The 13,354-nt window shown below is 43.6% G+C and overlaps 1 protein-coding gene across 11 annotated transcripts in view; it reads right to left on the bottom strand.

The window, feature by feature from the left end:
* The window catches only part of EWSR1 (EWS RNA binding protein 1), a 30,128-nt gene that overhangs the window by 6,838 nt on the left and 9,936 nt on the right, over positions 1–13,354 (bottom strand). For 7 of the 11 annotated variants that reach the window (XM_030816036.1, XM_030816042.1, XM_030816040.1 and 4 more), the window contains 7 exons: positions 12,858–13,044; positions 8,239–8,406; positions 6,425–6,636; positions 4,764–4,944; positions 1,962–1,999; positions 1,396–1,428; positions 960–1,078 (listed from right to left, as the gene is read on the bottom strand). In XM_030816036.1, the coding sequence (XP_030671896.1) occupies positions 960–1,078; positions 1,396–1,428; positions 1,962–1,999; positions 4,764–4,944; positions 6,425–6,636; positions 8,239–8,406; positions 12,858–13,044 (938 nt within the window). Of the gene's footprint in view, positions 1–959; positions 1,079–1,395; positions 1,429–1,635; positions 3,147–4,763; positions 4,945–6,424; positions 6,637–8,238; positions 8,407–12,857; positions 13,045–13,354 lie in introns of those variants that run through there. The other 4 variants (XM_030816043.1, XM_030816039.1, XM_030816037.1 and 1 more) reach the window with 2 other exon arrangements.

Below are 13,354 nucleotides of genomic sequence, written 5' to 3'. Positions count from 1 at the left end.
ATAAGCAAATAAATAAACAAATAAATGGAGAAATAAAATCTTCATGGGAAAAAAAAAAATCACTATTACAAAAATGTAAATTCTCCTGAAATTACTTCATAGATTTAGTAAATATTCAATTGGGGTTTTAAGGTTTTGAAGTTTATGGAGTTCATAAACTAACTCTAATACAGAAGAGCAAGAACTGAAAAACAGTCAAAATCCCTGAAGAAAAATCTGCATTACTAGCTATTAAGAATTAGCATAAAGACACAGTAATTTGAGGTTGGGCGCAGTGGCTCATGCTTGTAAGCCCAGCAGTTTGGGAGCCTGAGGTAGGTGGATCACTTGAGGCAGCCAGGAGTTCGAGACCAGCCCGGCCAACAGGCGAAAATCCATCTCCACTAAAAATATAAAAATTAGTTGGGCGTGGTGGCATGTGCCTGTAAGTCCAGCTACCTCAAAAGGCTGTGGCTGGAGAATCACTTGAACCTGGGAGGCTGAGGTTGAGCAAGACTCTGTCCCTAGGGGTGGAGGAGGGAAGGCTGGGCGTAGTGGCTCACACCTGTAATCCCAGCACTTTGGGAGGCGCCAAGGTGGGCAGATCACCTGAGGTCAGAAGTTTGAGACCAGCCTGACCAACACGGTGAAACCCCATCTCTACTAAAGAGACAAAATTAGCTGGTGGCGCACGCCTGTAATCCCAGCTACTTGGGAGGCTAAGGCAGGAGATTCGCTTGAACAGAGGTTGCAGTGAGCCAAGACTTGCGCCATTGCACTCCAGCCTGGGCACCAAGAGGGAAACTCTGTCTCAAAAAAAAAGGCTAATTTTTTTTTTTTAAAGGAACAAACCGTAAGATATCTAGAAAGAAGTCAGGCAAAGGCAACCTTAGAAAACAACTCTCAACATCAATTCAATCTCTTTAAAATGCTCTGTGGTTTAAAGTTCTGCCAGATGACCTGGTTATGCTTTTACTGACCTTAACAACCCCACACTGCTTAAAGAAGTCTGCCAGATCATCTACAGTCACACTGTCATTTAATCCTTGTACATAAATTGCACTGTTGTCAGAGTCTTCATCTGGATCTACAGGTGGGCCTTTCAGAAAAAACAAGACAGGAGAATTATTATCATGCATCTATAGGGGTTTCTTAACTACCTGATCACTACTGCCCAAGGATATTCATCATAAATCTAAGAAAACTACCAAGCATACTAAGAAGAATGCTATCTAACTTTTGGTTTACTTCACTTAAGGCAATTATGAGTAGATGCTCACAAAGGTTTCCCAAACTGTCCTTGACAGCAAGAATATCACACTGGTCTATAAGGCTGCTGAACTCTAGGCATGCATTTACCTCTGTACCATTAATTTATAAAGCACAATATGAAGCACAACTAGAATTCAAAATTACCTAGATCAAGATCTGGTCCTTCATCCATGGGTCCTGCCAACCAGGAAAGATCATATAAAATATTATTAGTGCACGTCTTGCAAGCTACAAACCTTACAAACACACATAGCTATCTACTATACCACCATTTGATGGGGATTCGTTAAACTCAAAATGACCCGCACTGCTAAAATGGAGCAGTGCCTCTTTAACATTTGTGAAAGGTTTGCTAGGGTTTGCTTTTTTTCTTTGCTGGTTTGCTTCTAAACCATTAACCAAATACACTCAATGCTTATGTGCCAAATCAGTGTTAAATTTAAGTCAAATTTTTTCCTCTAAATAAACCAAATTTAAAAATTTATTCTCCCCCATATTACAGAAGCAGTTACTCAATACTTCAAGTTACCCTTTGTTTTGTAACCATAGGTTAACCTTATTACCCCTAAGACAATGCCGGCAGTACCCATTAGTCTCTTTTGTATAGATCATTTTTAAACCACTTATGAAACTAATAAAAAAATTATAGTTTTCTAAAAACTGACTGCATTTTTTTAAAACACTATCTATGGTAATACTCAAAAACTTACCACCAGGCTTATTGAAGCCACCTCGCTCTCCAGCGCTGCTGGGGGGATAAACGAAGAAATGAAGGCCTTTCCCTTTAAAAGCCAGTACCGCTCTGAGCCTTGGGGGGGCTCGTGGGGAAGAAGGGCACTGGCTAAACACATCTCCAAACAATGCATCTCTCTCATCTTGTCACTATGCCTTTCTTCAGGGCAGCTTGCTCAAATTTCCTCAATATACAACCTTGCTTGTCTGATTGTACACACCAGTGTGGTTGGTTCCTTTCATTTCGGGGGCTGGTATTAATAGTGCAATACTTGGCAAATTAGGAAGAAAAAATAGATCCCAAACACCCACCCCATCAGGTGAAAAACCAGAAGAGCTTGGTATAGAGGGGAGGAGCAAGTGGGGTTAACTGCTGTGATAAACCTTTCCATGTTCATAAAGGTGCACCCTCAACCTCTCCCAAGGGAGAGCCAAATGAGGCCCAGGGTTTCCTAACAAGTCACAGTATAATAAAGCAAGAGACAGCCACATTAAATTCCTACAACACACATCAGAGGACGCATCCAGCCAATCTTCAGCATAAAGCCACACATCTCAGGGCACGAATAGATTTAACAATCGCTGTGAAAGGAGAATTTACAACAAATACCAAGGCTCAACGGACTGGGGGTGCAACTTTATAGACATATCAGTTAGAATAATGACTATGGCCATGTAAAATTACTTAAAGAGGGGAGAGGGAAATATGAATTGGACTTTTTGGGTTAGATTTTGTTTTCTTTAAAATTAAATAAAGGCAGCTCCCCAGTGGGAGGCCCTGAGTTTTTTCTAACCAGTATTGCACCTTTAATACCTGAATATACAATTTCAAGCTGTTGCATGCAGCTTTGTTTCCTTTTTAAAAGTACACACCATAAAATGTTCTCTCTCTTTAAACACAAAAGTTTACACTTTAATGTTACACAATTCTAGAGTATTATACCTCCTCTGGTTCATTACCAAACAACAAGTATGCAGTTACCAAAGTTACAGAAGGATTCCATTTATACAATGAATACATTTTGTTAAAAATATTCTATGTATATTTTTCCTCTCCATATGGACACCGTGTCTAGTCCCACTTTTCATTATGCTGCCGGCTGAGTACTGAGTACGGGTACTTTTTAAGTATTGAAGTGTATACAAGGCTCTCACTTTGTAACCTGTAGCATATAAATGCGACAAAGCATGTTAAAAAGTTTCCACGTTTAACAGCCAATGAAAATATCAAAATACTGAGGCAATGAAAAAGGGCATGTTAACAACATTGAGTGCCTTACCTGTAGAAGACACTGAAAACCATCACCACACCACAATAAAAAGGGGGGGAACGAGGGAAATGCCCATCTATCCCCACAGGATCCGACAGACTGCTTCACAGTCTGTTGAAAAACCTATGGGGAAAGCCATGGTCTCTTCTATGGCTGCAGGAGAGACTTCTCATCCAGAAAGGGGGGCCCCCTCTACTAGCAAAGTCTAGCACAATTAGTAGGATTATAACTTCTGGAGTATTTAAATAAACTTGAAATTGTCTTTGCAATTTAAAAATACTAGGAATTCTAGGTGATTTGAGACGTGATGATAGTACTTTCAAGTGTCTATGTCTATTTTAAAACATCCAAAAAGAAGTGAAACCTTTATAATATTTTCCAAATCAGAAGATTGATTTTACTTCATACCAAATCATTAAATTTTTGCCTGTTGTCAAATGACTTTCTTCCAATAAAGATTTCACTAAAGACTTTCTTAAAGTTATGCAGAATATGCAAAATAGTATTGTCTTTCAGTAGTAAAGAGTATTTGCTAATTGCAAGTTAAAGATCAACTTTAATTTTGAAGTTCATTCTATTTTTTAAAAAATGCTAATTTTTCCTTGAATAGTGGCACACCGAATCGAATGTAAATATCTAACATTCTGCATAACTTTTTTTTTTTTTTTACCAGTTTATATAGGGACAGAACACACACAGAACTAAGCCTTCTGGATTATGTTAACCACCAATATTATAGCTCACCTTCATCAAAGTACAGACACCAGATAGGGAAAAGGGGATGGGAGAAGGGAGGGGAAGGGCAGGCAGAGGCAGCAGGGTTATGTCATTGATCTAAACAAAGTTTTCTAAACCAGATTGTGCCATCAATCAAAATGGTCAAACCGATTTAGACTTTCAACATCTCCAGTAGGAAGTGAGCCTATAATTATATACATTACTCTGCAAAATGCTATTGGATTTTTCTGTGCTCCATCCAAACTCTATGTAATCAGGTGCACCTCAGGCTATAGTTTAAGGATTATGGGACCAAAATCTTCATATGTTCAACGATTCTGAGTACAAACAGAAGTTGGGGACAAACACTGTGGAAAACAGCTGCATTCCTTTTCTGCAGTATATACACCAGGTATTTCAAGACAACCATTCAAAGGCAGTTAGTTAAAAACTTAGGGTCATTAGAAGGGTTGTGTGTGTTCCATCCCAAATCTACTACCCACAGAGGCTTCTCACCTCTGGAAACCATGAAGGGAACTGAAAGCTCTGGTTTCAAAACCATTCTTTGTTCTCCCCGACCCAACGAAGTATACTGGCAGGGAAAGAAAATAAACTGCCACTTAATATATGCCACAAAGATGACATTTCCATGTTTTAGAAGATGGCTTGAGCTCAACAGATTGTCCATGGAAATGCAGAAATTAATTTCTTATGTCTTTCAGTCCCTTCTTTCCATTGAAAATCCTATGGATGAAACAAAATTAGGTAAAAGGAGAAAAGGTTTGCTCTTACCCCATTCCACCGCGTCCTCCTCCCCGCCCACCTCTGCTCATGCCTCCACGATCAAATCCCCCTCTTCCCCTGCCCCGGTTATCAGGGCCACTCATGCTCCGGTTCTCTCCTGGTCCGGAAAATCCTCCAGACTCCTGCCCATAAACACCCATGCTACTGGGGTGGTCCTGTCGGAATGAACCTGAGGAAAGAGTCACATCTGTAAGCCATGGACCAGCATTTACACCACTGCCAGTGTACTTTCTCCTGGAATCACAAAATCCTCAATTCCAAGGCACTAACCAAGGCACCATCTTCTTTACATCACGATAAAGCACCCTTAATAGGTAGGCTCTTTTAAGTTCAACAAAACTGCCGGTTCATCACAGGTGAAATAACCTTATATAGTTAGCCTAGAATAAACCACTTCTAAATAACAACAAAAGAAGCCCTCTGGCTAACTTATAGTTTATAGGGTTCTATATCCTAAGATGTCTCCAAAAGCAGCTTCTTTTGAGCTAATCTCAAGAAATGAAAACAGAGCCAGGTTTCTTAGGGCTTTAGCACACTGCTAGGGGCTGAGCTCCATAAATCAACACTAACTACTTCTTTCGGTTGCTGAGAAATCCCCGTGGATAGAATGTAATTTAAAAAGAGCAATGATCCTGGTACAAACTAAATTCTGAAGATAATTAATGTGTTTTGGTTACCTCTCTCCATACAGAAGAAGTGCAAATATTCTGTGCGGAGGATTATTTTTCCCCCTTTCCTTTTCTATTTTCTTAAAGAATCATTATTTATTTTTAAGAAGACAGGGTCTATGTTGCCCAGGGTGGACTCAAACTCCTGGTCTCAAGTGATCCTCCTGCCTTGGCCTCCCCCAAAGTGCTGGGATTACAGGTGTGAGCCACCATGCCTGGCCATTTTTCCCCTTAATGGATATAAACAAACAGCAACAAAAAAACATAGCTTTTACTTGACTATCAAAATCACAGTGGCCTGCAATAGGTACCTCCCCACTTTACATTAATGACTGATAGGAAGGCCAAAAACGATGTTGGATTTACTCACTGCATACAACTTCCCCGAAGACAGCAGGGCTAGCAGTCTAAAACATTTTTTTCTGATCAATTAGTATCTCTTTTCTTTTTTGGCAAGGCATACTAAAAACAATTAAATTGGAAAAAAGCACTAAATCTTCGCTGGGGCATCCAAGATGTTAGCTGGAATGCCATGCCCTAAAGATGTGTCCTGGATTCCAAAAGCAAACAATGGTAAAGAATATTCCCCGTTCAAAAACTCCAAACATGGCTGGGCGCAGTGGCTCATGACTGTAATCCCAACACTCTGGGTGGCTGAGGCGGGAGGATCACCTGCGGTCAGGAGTTCAAGACCAGCCTGACCAACATGGTGAAACCCCATCTCTATGAAAAATACAAAAATTAGCTGGGCATAGTGGCAGATGCCTATAATCTCAGCTACTCGGGAGGCTGGGGCAGGAGAATTGCTTGAACCACGAGGCAGAGGCTGCAGTGAGCTGAGATCGCACCACTGTACTCCAGCCTCGGCCCCAAGAGTGAAACTCCATCTCAAAAGAAAAACAAATCAACAAAAAAAATCAACCCCACAAAAAAACTCCAAACACATTCATTCTTATTTGGTTTTCTCTCTTAGCAACTCACTCTGCTGCCCGTAGCTGCTGCTCTGTTGGCTATATTGACTTGGAGCTTGGCTGTAGGATCCAGTTTGGGGTGGGTAACTAGTGGGAGGCTGCTGCCCATAGCTGCTTTGTTGACCATAGCTACTCTGCTGTCCATAGCTGCTCGGTTGCCCATAGGTGTTCTGCTGAGAGTAACTGCTCTGATCATAACTAGTCGGCTGTGTAGAGGAATAGCTGAAAGAGAGACAAGAAAAAAAAAAAAAAGCTTTTTAGAAAGAAGAGGCTTGTTATTTCAAATCCCCTGAATAAAAGAGACATTCCCACCATGTGACACAGACATCCATAAAACAGTAGTTACTTTCTACACATCGACAATTTGAATTTCAAGTCAGCAAATACTTTTGTGTTCAGAATAAAACATTAAATGGGAGGGTAAAAAAAAAAAATTTTTTTTTTTTTTTTTTTTTTTTTTTTTTTTTTTTTGAGACAGAATCTTGATCTGTTGCCCAAGCTGGAATGCAGTGGCACGATCTCGGCTCACTGCAAGCTCTGCCTCCCGGGTTCATGCCATTCTCCTGCCTCAGCCTCCCGAGTAGCTGGGACTACAGGTGCCCACCACGCCTGGCGAATTTTTTTGTGTTTTTTAGTAGAGACATGGTTTCACCGTGTTAGCCAGGATGGTCTCCATCTCCTGACCTCATGATCTGCCCACCTCGGCCTCCCAAAGTGCTGGGATTACAGGCATGAGCCACCGTGCCCAGCTGGAAGGGGGAAAATTATAACAACCATCTGTATAATCCTTAAAGAGTTTTCTCTTAATCGCCACTCCCATTTAAAACAATGGTCATTTTCAGCTGGGAGCGGAGGCTCACGCCTGTAGGAATGGCATGAACCTGGGAGGTGGAGCTTGCAGTGAGCTGAGATCCCCTACTGCACTCCAGCCTTGGTGACTCGGGGACAAAAAAAAACCAAAAAACAAAAACAGGCCGGGCGCGGTGGCTCACGCTTGTAATCCCAGCACTTTGGGAGGCCGAGGCAGGCAGACCATGAGGTCAAGAGATGGAGACCATCCTGGCTAACACGGTGAAACCCCGTCTCTACTAAAAATACAAAAAAAAAAAAAAAAAAAAAAAAAAAATTAGCCAGGCGAGTGGCGGGCGCCTGTAGTCCCAGCCACTCGGGAGGCTGAGGCAGGAGAATGGCATGAACCCCGGGGGGCGGAGCCTGCAGTGAGCCGAGATCACGCCACTACTCCAGCCCAGGCGACAGCGAGACTCCATCTCAAAAAAAAAAAAAAAAAAAAAAAAAAAAAAAAAAAGAATAGTTATTAGCTGGGCCAAGTGAGGTAGCTCACACCTGTAATCCCAGCACTTTGGAGGTCTAGACAGGTGGATCACGAGGTCAGGAGATCGAGACCATCCTGGCCAACACAGTGAAACCCCATCTCTACTAAAAATACAAAAAATTAGCCGGGCGTGGTGGTGGGCACCCGTAGTCCCAGCTACTTGGGAGGCTGAGGCAGAATGGCATGAACCCAGGAGGCGGAGCTTGCAGTGAGCGGAGATAGCGCTACGCACTCCAGCCTGGACAACAGAGAGAGACTCCGTCTCGGAAAAAAAAAAAAAAAAAAAAAGAAAAAAGAATAGTTATTAGCTGCCAGGCAACACTATGGGACCTTAGAACTGAGGCTTTAATGTAACCAAGTATGGTCAGATGACTTATCACTGTGACAGTCAGATAACATACCTTACCTGAAGAGGTCAAAGCAAGCTGGTCGACAACCTGAAAAAAACTGTTTTGTCACTGTTTTTGTTTTGCCACAAAAAGTAGACTGACCTGGTAGGAGGGTAGGATGGAGGTGCGGTGACTGGCTGCATGGGGTAGCTCCCAGGCACCTGGGGATAACTGTAGTTACTCTGTCCATATCCTAGGCTGGGCTGGTTGTAACCCCCTGTGCTAGATTGAGGTTGACTAGTCTCAGTGGGCTTGTTTCCATCCTGCGGTCTAAGAGGAGAAATAAAAAATAAATAAAATTAAAAAGTGACTTTTTTTGTGTGGTTGGTCAACCACAAAACTCCTGGGAGGCCGGGCGCGGTGGCTCACGGTTGTAATCCCAGCACTTTGGGAGGCTGAGGCAGGCGGATCACGAGGTCAGGAGATCGAGACCACGGTGAAACCCCGTCTCTACTAAAAATACAAAAAATTAGCCGGGCGTGGTGGCGGGCGCCTGTAGTCCCAGCTACTCGGAGAGGCTGAGGCAGGAGAATGGCGTGAACCCGGGAGGCGGAGCTTGCAGTGAGCCGAGATTGCGCCACTGCACTCCAGCCTGGGCGACAGAGTAAGACTCTGTCTCAAAAAAAAAAAAAAAAAAACACTCCTGGGTAAGAATGCTACAAATCTATGAACAATAAGCAATGTTATTATTAAGCCTGGAAATAAATACAATAATAAATACAATCCTAAAGTAAACTACATCAAACTCACTGTCAGTCCAACTATATTTGCTTGAAGACAACGCTAAGGAAGGGGGAGAATCAATCATATCCACAGAAGAGACATTAATATGCTCCATTCATCACAGTAAACGCTATAAAAGAGCATTGCAATATTGTGTGCTACCAGTTTAGGTGGTCCGGGAGAAGTGATCTGTTAGGGAATAAATGCTTTTTCTCGAAGGGGACTGCTGAAGACTAGAAACTAACAATAATGTAAGTTTTAGGTTGGAGTAACATTTACGTTAAGTCCATGGCATCATAAATTTAGAGAATTCGTGGGTTTATGTTTCTCATTTCTTAAAAACAGACTAGGCCAAGGCCAGGCGAGAATGGCTCACGCCTATAATCCCAGCACTTTGGGAGGCCGAGGTGGGGGGATCACGAGGTCAGGAGATTGAGACCATCCTGGCTAAGACAGTGAAACCCCGTCTCTACTAAATATACAAAAAAAAAAAAAAAAAAAAAATTAGCCAGGCGTGGTGGTGGGCGCCTGTAGTCCCAGCTACTCGGGAAGCTGAGCCGGGAAAATGGCGTGAACCCAGGAGGTGGAGCTTTCAGTGAGCCAAGATTGCGCCACTGCACTCCAGCCTGGGTAACGGAGCGAGACTCCGTCTCAAAAACAAACAAAATCCCAGCACTTTGGGAGGCTGAGGCAGAAGGATGGTTTGAGCCCAGGAGTTTCAGACCAGCCTGGTAATATAGGGAGACCCTACCTCTACAGAAATAGAAAAATATTAGCCAGGTATGGTGGTACATGCCTGTGGTCTCAGCTACTTGGAAGGCTGAGGTGGGAGGACTGCTGGGGCATGGGAGGTGAAGGCTGCAGTGAGCTGTTCATCGTGTACTCCATCCTGGGCAACAGAGAGACTCTATCTCAAAAAAACAAACTGCCAGGTGTGGTGGCTCATGCCTATAATCCCAGCACTTCGGGAGGCCAAGGCAGGTGGATTGCCTGATGTCAGGAGTTCGACACCAGCCTGGCCAACATGGAGAAACCCCGTCTCTACTAGAAATACAAAAAATTGGCCGGGCGCGGTGGCTCACACCTATAATCCCAGAACTTTGAGAGGCCAAGACGGGAGGATCATGTGGTCAGGAGATCAAGACCATCCTGGCTAACACGGTGAAACCCTGTCTCTATTAAAAATACAAAATTTAGCTGGGCATTGTGGTGGGTGCCTGTAGTCCCAGCTACTTGGGAGGCTAAGGTAGGAGAATGGCATGAACCTGGGAGGTGGAGCTTGCAGTGAGCTGAGATTGCGCCACTGCACTCCAGCCTGGGCGACAGAGCGAGACTCCGTCAAAAAAAAAAAAGAAAAAGAAAAAATTAGCTGGGCAGGGTGGCGGGGTGCCTGTAATCCCAGCTACTCAGGAGGCTGAGGCAGGAGAATCACTTGAACTCCGGAGGCGGAGGCTCCAGTGAGCCAAGATCGTGTCATTGCACACTAGCCTGGACAAGAGCGAAACTCCATCTTAAAAAAAAAACCAACCAAACCACCCAACCAATCAACCAGAAAAAAATCACTTCCTAAACTGGGATGCCATAAATTAATCTAACTTGGCTCAAAGTCTCCACAATGGAAACACCAGAGTAAGGCAAAGAGACCCCTCCCAAGTCCCTGCTCGGATGAACCTGGAAGTAAGTATCCCTGTTAAATGATGAAAATTAATCTCAATTCCAAGGAAAACTCCAGGGGTTTCTATTACCTCTTGGCCCTAACAGTTTACATCAAGGCTGCAGCAGACTGAGTTAGAGCTATTAATATTTTAAGCAAAGTCCAAAGAATCAACAGGCAGGCTGGGTGCGGTGGCTCACACCTGTAATCCCAGCATTTTGGGAGGCCAAGGCAGGCGGATCACTTGAGGTCAGGAGTTCGAGACCAGCCTGGCCAACATAGTGAAACCTTGCCTCTACTAAAAACACAAGAATTAGCCGGGCGTGGTGGTACATGCCCGCAGTCCCAGCTACTCGGGAAGCTGAGGCAGGAGAATTGCTTGGACCTGGGTGGTGGGTGCACTCGCCACTGCACTCCAGCCTGGACAACAGAGCAACACTCCATCTCAAAAACAAACCAACCAACCAACCCAGAAAAACCAGAGAGGGTGTGAAGTACTAACTTTTCCTGAGCTGAAATAGGTCCCACACCCTTTTCCAGTCAAAAAAGCAGTTGCCACTGATTATGAGACAGACAGCTGTTTTAAAGTGGTAACAAGTGAAAAGAAAAAAAAAGGGACTTATCAAAACCCAATTCATATATAAAACCCTCCAGATATGGCTTGGATATACTGTTGCATCAGAGCATCAAATGGGACTTCATACATCTGATGACACTTGGAAATGAGGCCCTTTCAGGAATATGCCACTAAGTTTAACTTAGCTACTGCAAAGGTGGTCTACCAAGGGTAAATTACCAAGTGGCTCTGATTACTCACTGGGCATTTTAAAAGTAATTTCACGAGTGTTTGTCAGAGCTAATTTCTTACCTCTAGAGCAGATATGTCTAGGTTAGAAGTTGATTTCTTGTTTATTCCCCAAAACGTTTTCTTTCAAACCAGAATTCAATGTCCTTTCAAGACTGTATACAGAAGCCACTTAAGTGACTGTCTAAAGCAAAGATCTAAAATCTTTTGTTGAGTAATAATTATACTGTTTACCTGCTAACCAGTCATGGGGTATGAGCTCTGTTCATCCTATAGCAGGGTACCCAGTTAAGAATTGTTATTTGCCTATAATATTTAGATTAAGCCTCTATATAATGTAGAGAAAGTCATGTCAACTGCTTAAGCTGAGACAGTAATGTTTGATTTCTTGAATATGGATATGTCCTTTCCAGACAATTAGGTCATACGACCATTTCTTGACTCACATGATGCTCCCTTCCCCTCCTGCCTGTGTGAACTACCATGTTTTTGCCAAAGAGAAAGCAGTTACCCATTTACAGGGTCAATCAAACCAAAGAAAAAAGAATCGAAAGTACAATTCTATCAGTTATGCTGTTTTGAGTGAAAACACACACACACACACACACACACACTCTCTCTCTCTCTCTACTTCTGGGTTTAAAAACAATAGCCTTCTCCTACCCGAAAAGGTCATTCTGAAACCAGAGAATCTATTCAGTGCCATTCCTCATTTTGGCCCTTGGATGGCACCATTTCACTTTTTTTTTTTTTTGAGGCGAAGTCTTGCTCTGTCGCCCAGGCTAGAGTACAATGGCGCCATCTTGGCTCACTGCAACCTCTATCTCCCAGGTTCAAGTGATTCTCCTGCCTCAGCCTCCCCCAGTGGCTGGGATTACAGGCATGCACCACCACACCCAGATAATTTTTCTGGTTTTTTTTGAGACAGAGTCTTGCTGTGTCGCCCAGGCTGGAGTGCAGTGGAGCAATGTCAGCTCACTGCAAGCTCCGCCTCCCAGGTTCATGACATTCTCCTGCCTCAGCCTCCGGAGTGGCTGGGACCACAGGCACCCACCACCACGCCTGGCTAATTTTTTGTATTTTTCAGGAGAGACAGGGGTTCACCGTGTTAGCCAGGATGGTCTTGATCTCCTGACCTTGTGATCCCCCTGCTTCGGCCTCCCAAAGTGCTGGGATTATAGGCGTGAGCCACTGCGCCCGGCCAGTTTTTTTGTATTTTTAATAGAGACGGGGTTTCACCATGTTGGCCAGGCTGGTTTCCAACTCCTGAGCTTATATGATCCACCCGCCTCGGCCTCCCAAAGAGCTGGGATTACAGGTGTGAGCCACCGCGCCCAGCCAATTTCACTGTTAAATGCAGAATATTTCTGTGGTATGTTCTAGCACATCAGTTACTGTAATTAATGTAACAGTGAACATCTGAGAGTATATGAAAGCAACCATTAATAAGGAAGTAAACCACGGATTATTTTAAGTGTACATAGTTGCTTTCTTTCCCTCCAACGTGAGACTGACGCATTAAGGGGACCGTGGCCTTACCTTGTAGGTGCAGTGGCTGCTGGCTGCTGCCCATAGGCTGGATAAGCAGGCTGAGTGCCATATGCAGACTGAGCTGCATAGGAGGCCTGGGTGGTGGTGACTGTAGCAGTGGTGGTATCATAAGCACCAGTGCCATACCCCTGGACAGGCTGGCTGTATGCCTGGGGGGCAGTTGGAGTAGTATAACCTAGAACAAAGGAGAGCTGCGTCAGATTTCAGGCCCCCTCAGAGATCTGCCTAGACACTCGTTATCAGAACAACTTGTAAACCACTTACTTTAAACCATCAGGTATTGAATCCCTTTAAATACTCTCCCTTCCGCAAGAGTAGCAACAAACTGGTATTTAAAGCCTAAGTTCTCTGAATGTACCTAGTTTTTGGTAAAGTAACTGTCTCATTTGCTCTAAAACCACACCTAACAGAAATGGCATGTCATGCTACAGAAAACAGGGTTCCTTCTGCCCCCTCTTGAACGCTGTGAATAGGAGACAAGTCTG

This window comes from Nomascus leucogenys, chromosome 7b (assembly GCF_006542625.1).
Source record: "Nomascus leucogenys isolate Asia chromosome 7b, Asia_NLE_v1, whole genome shotgun sequence".
Classification (NCBI taxonomy): domain Eukaryota; kingdom Metazoa; phylum Chordata; class Mammalia; order Primates; family Hylobatidae; genus Nomascus; species Nomascus leucogenys.
This window is presented reverse-complemented; position numbering and strand designations above follow the sequence as displayed.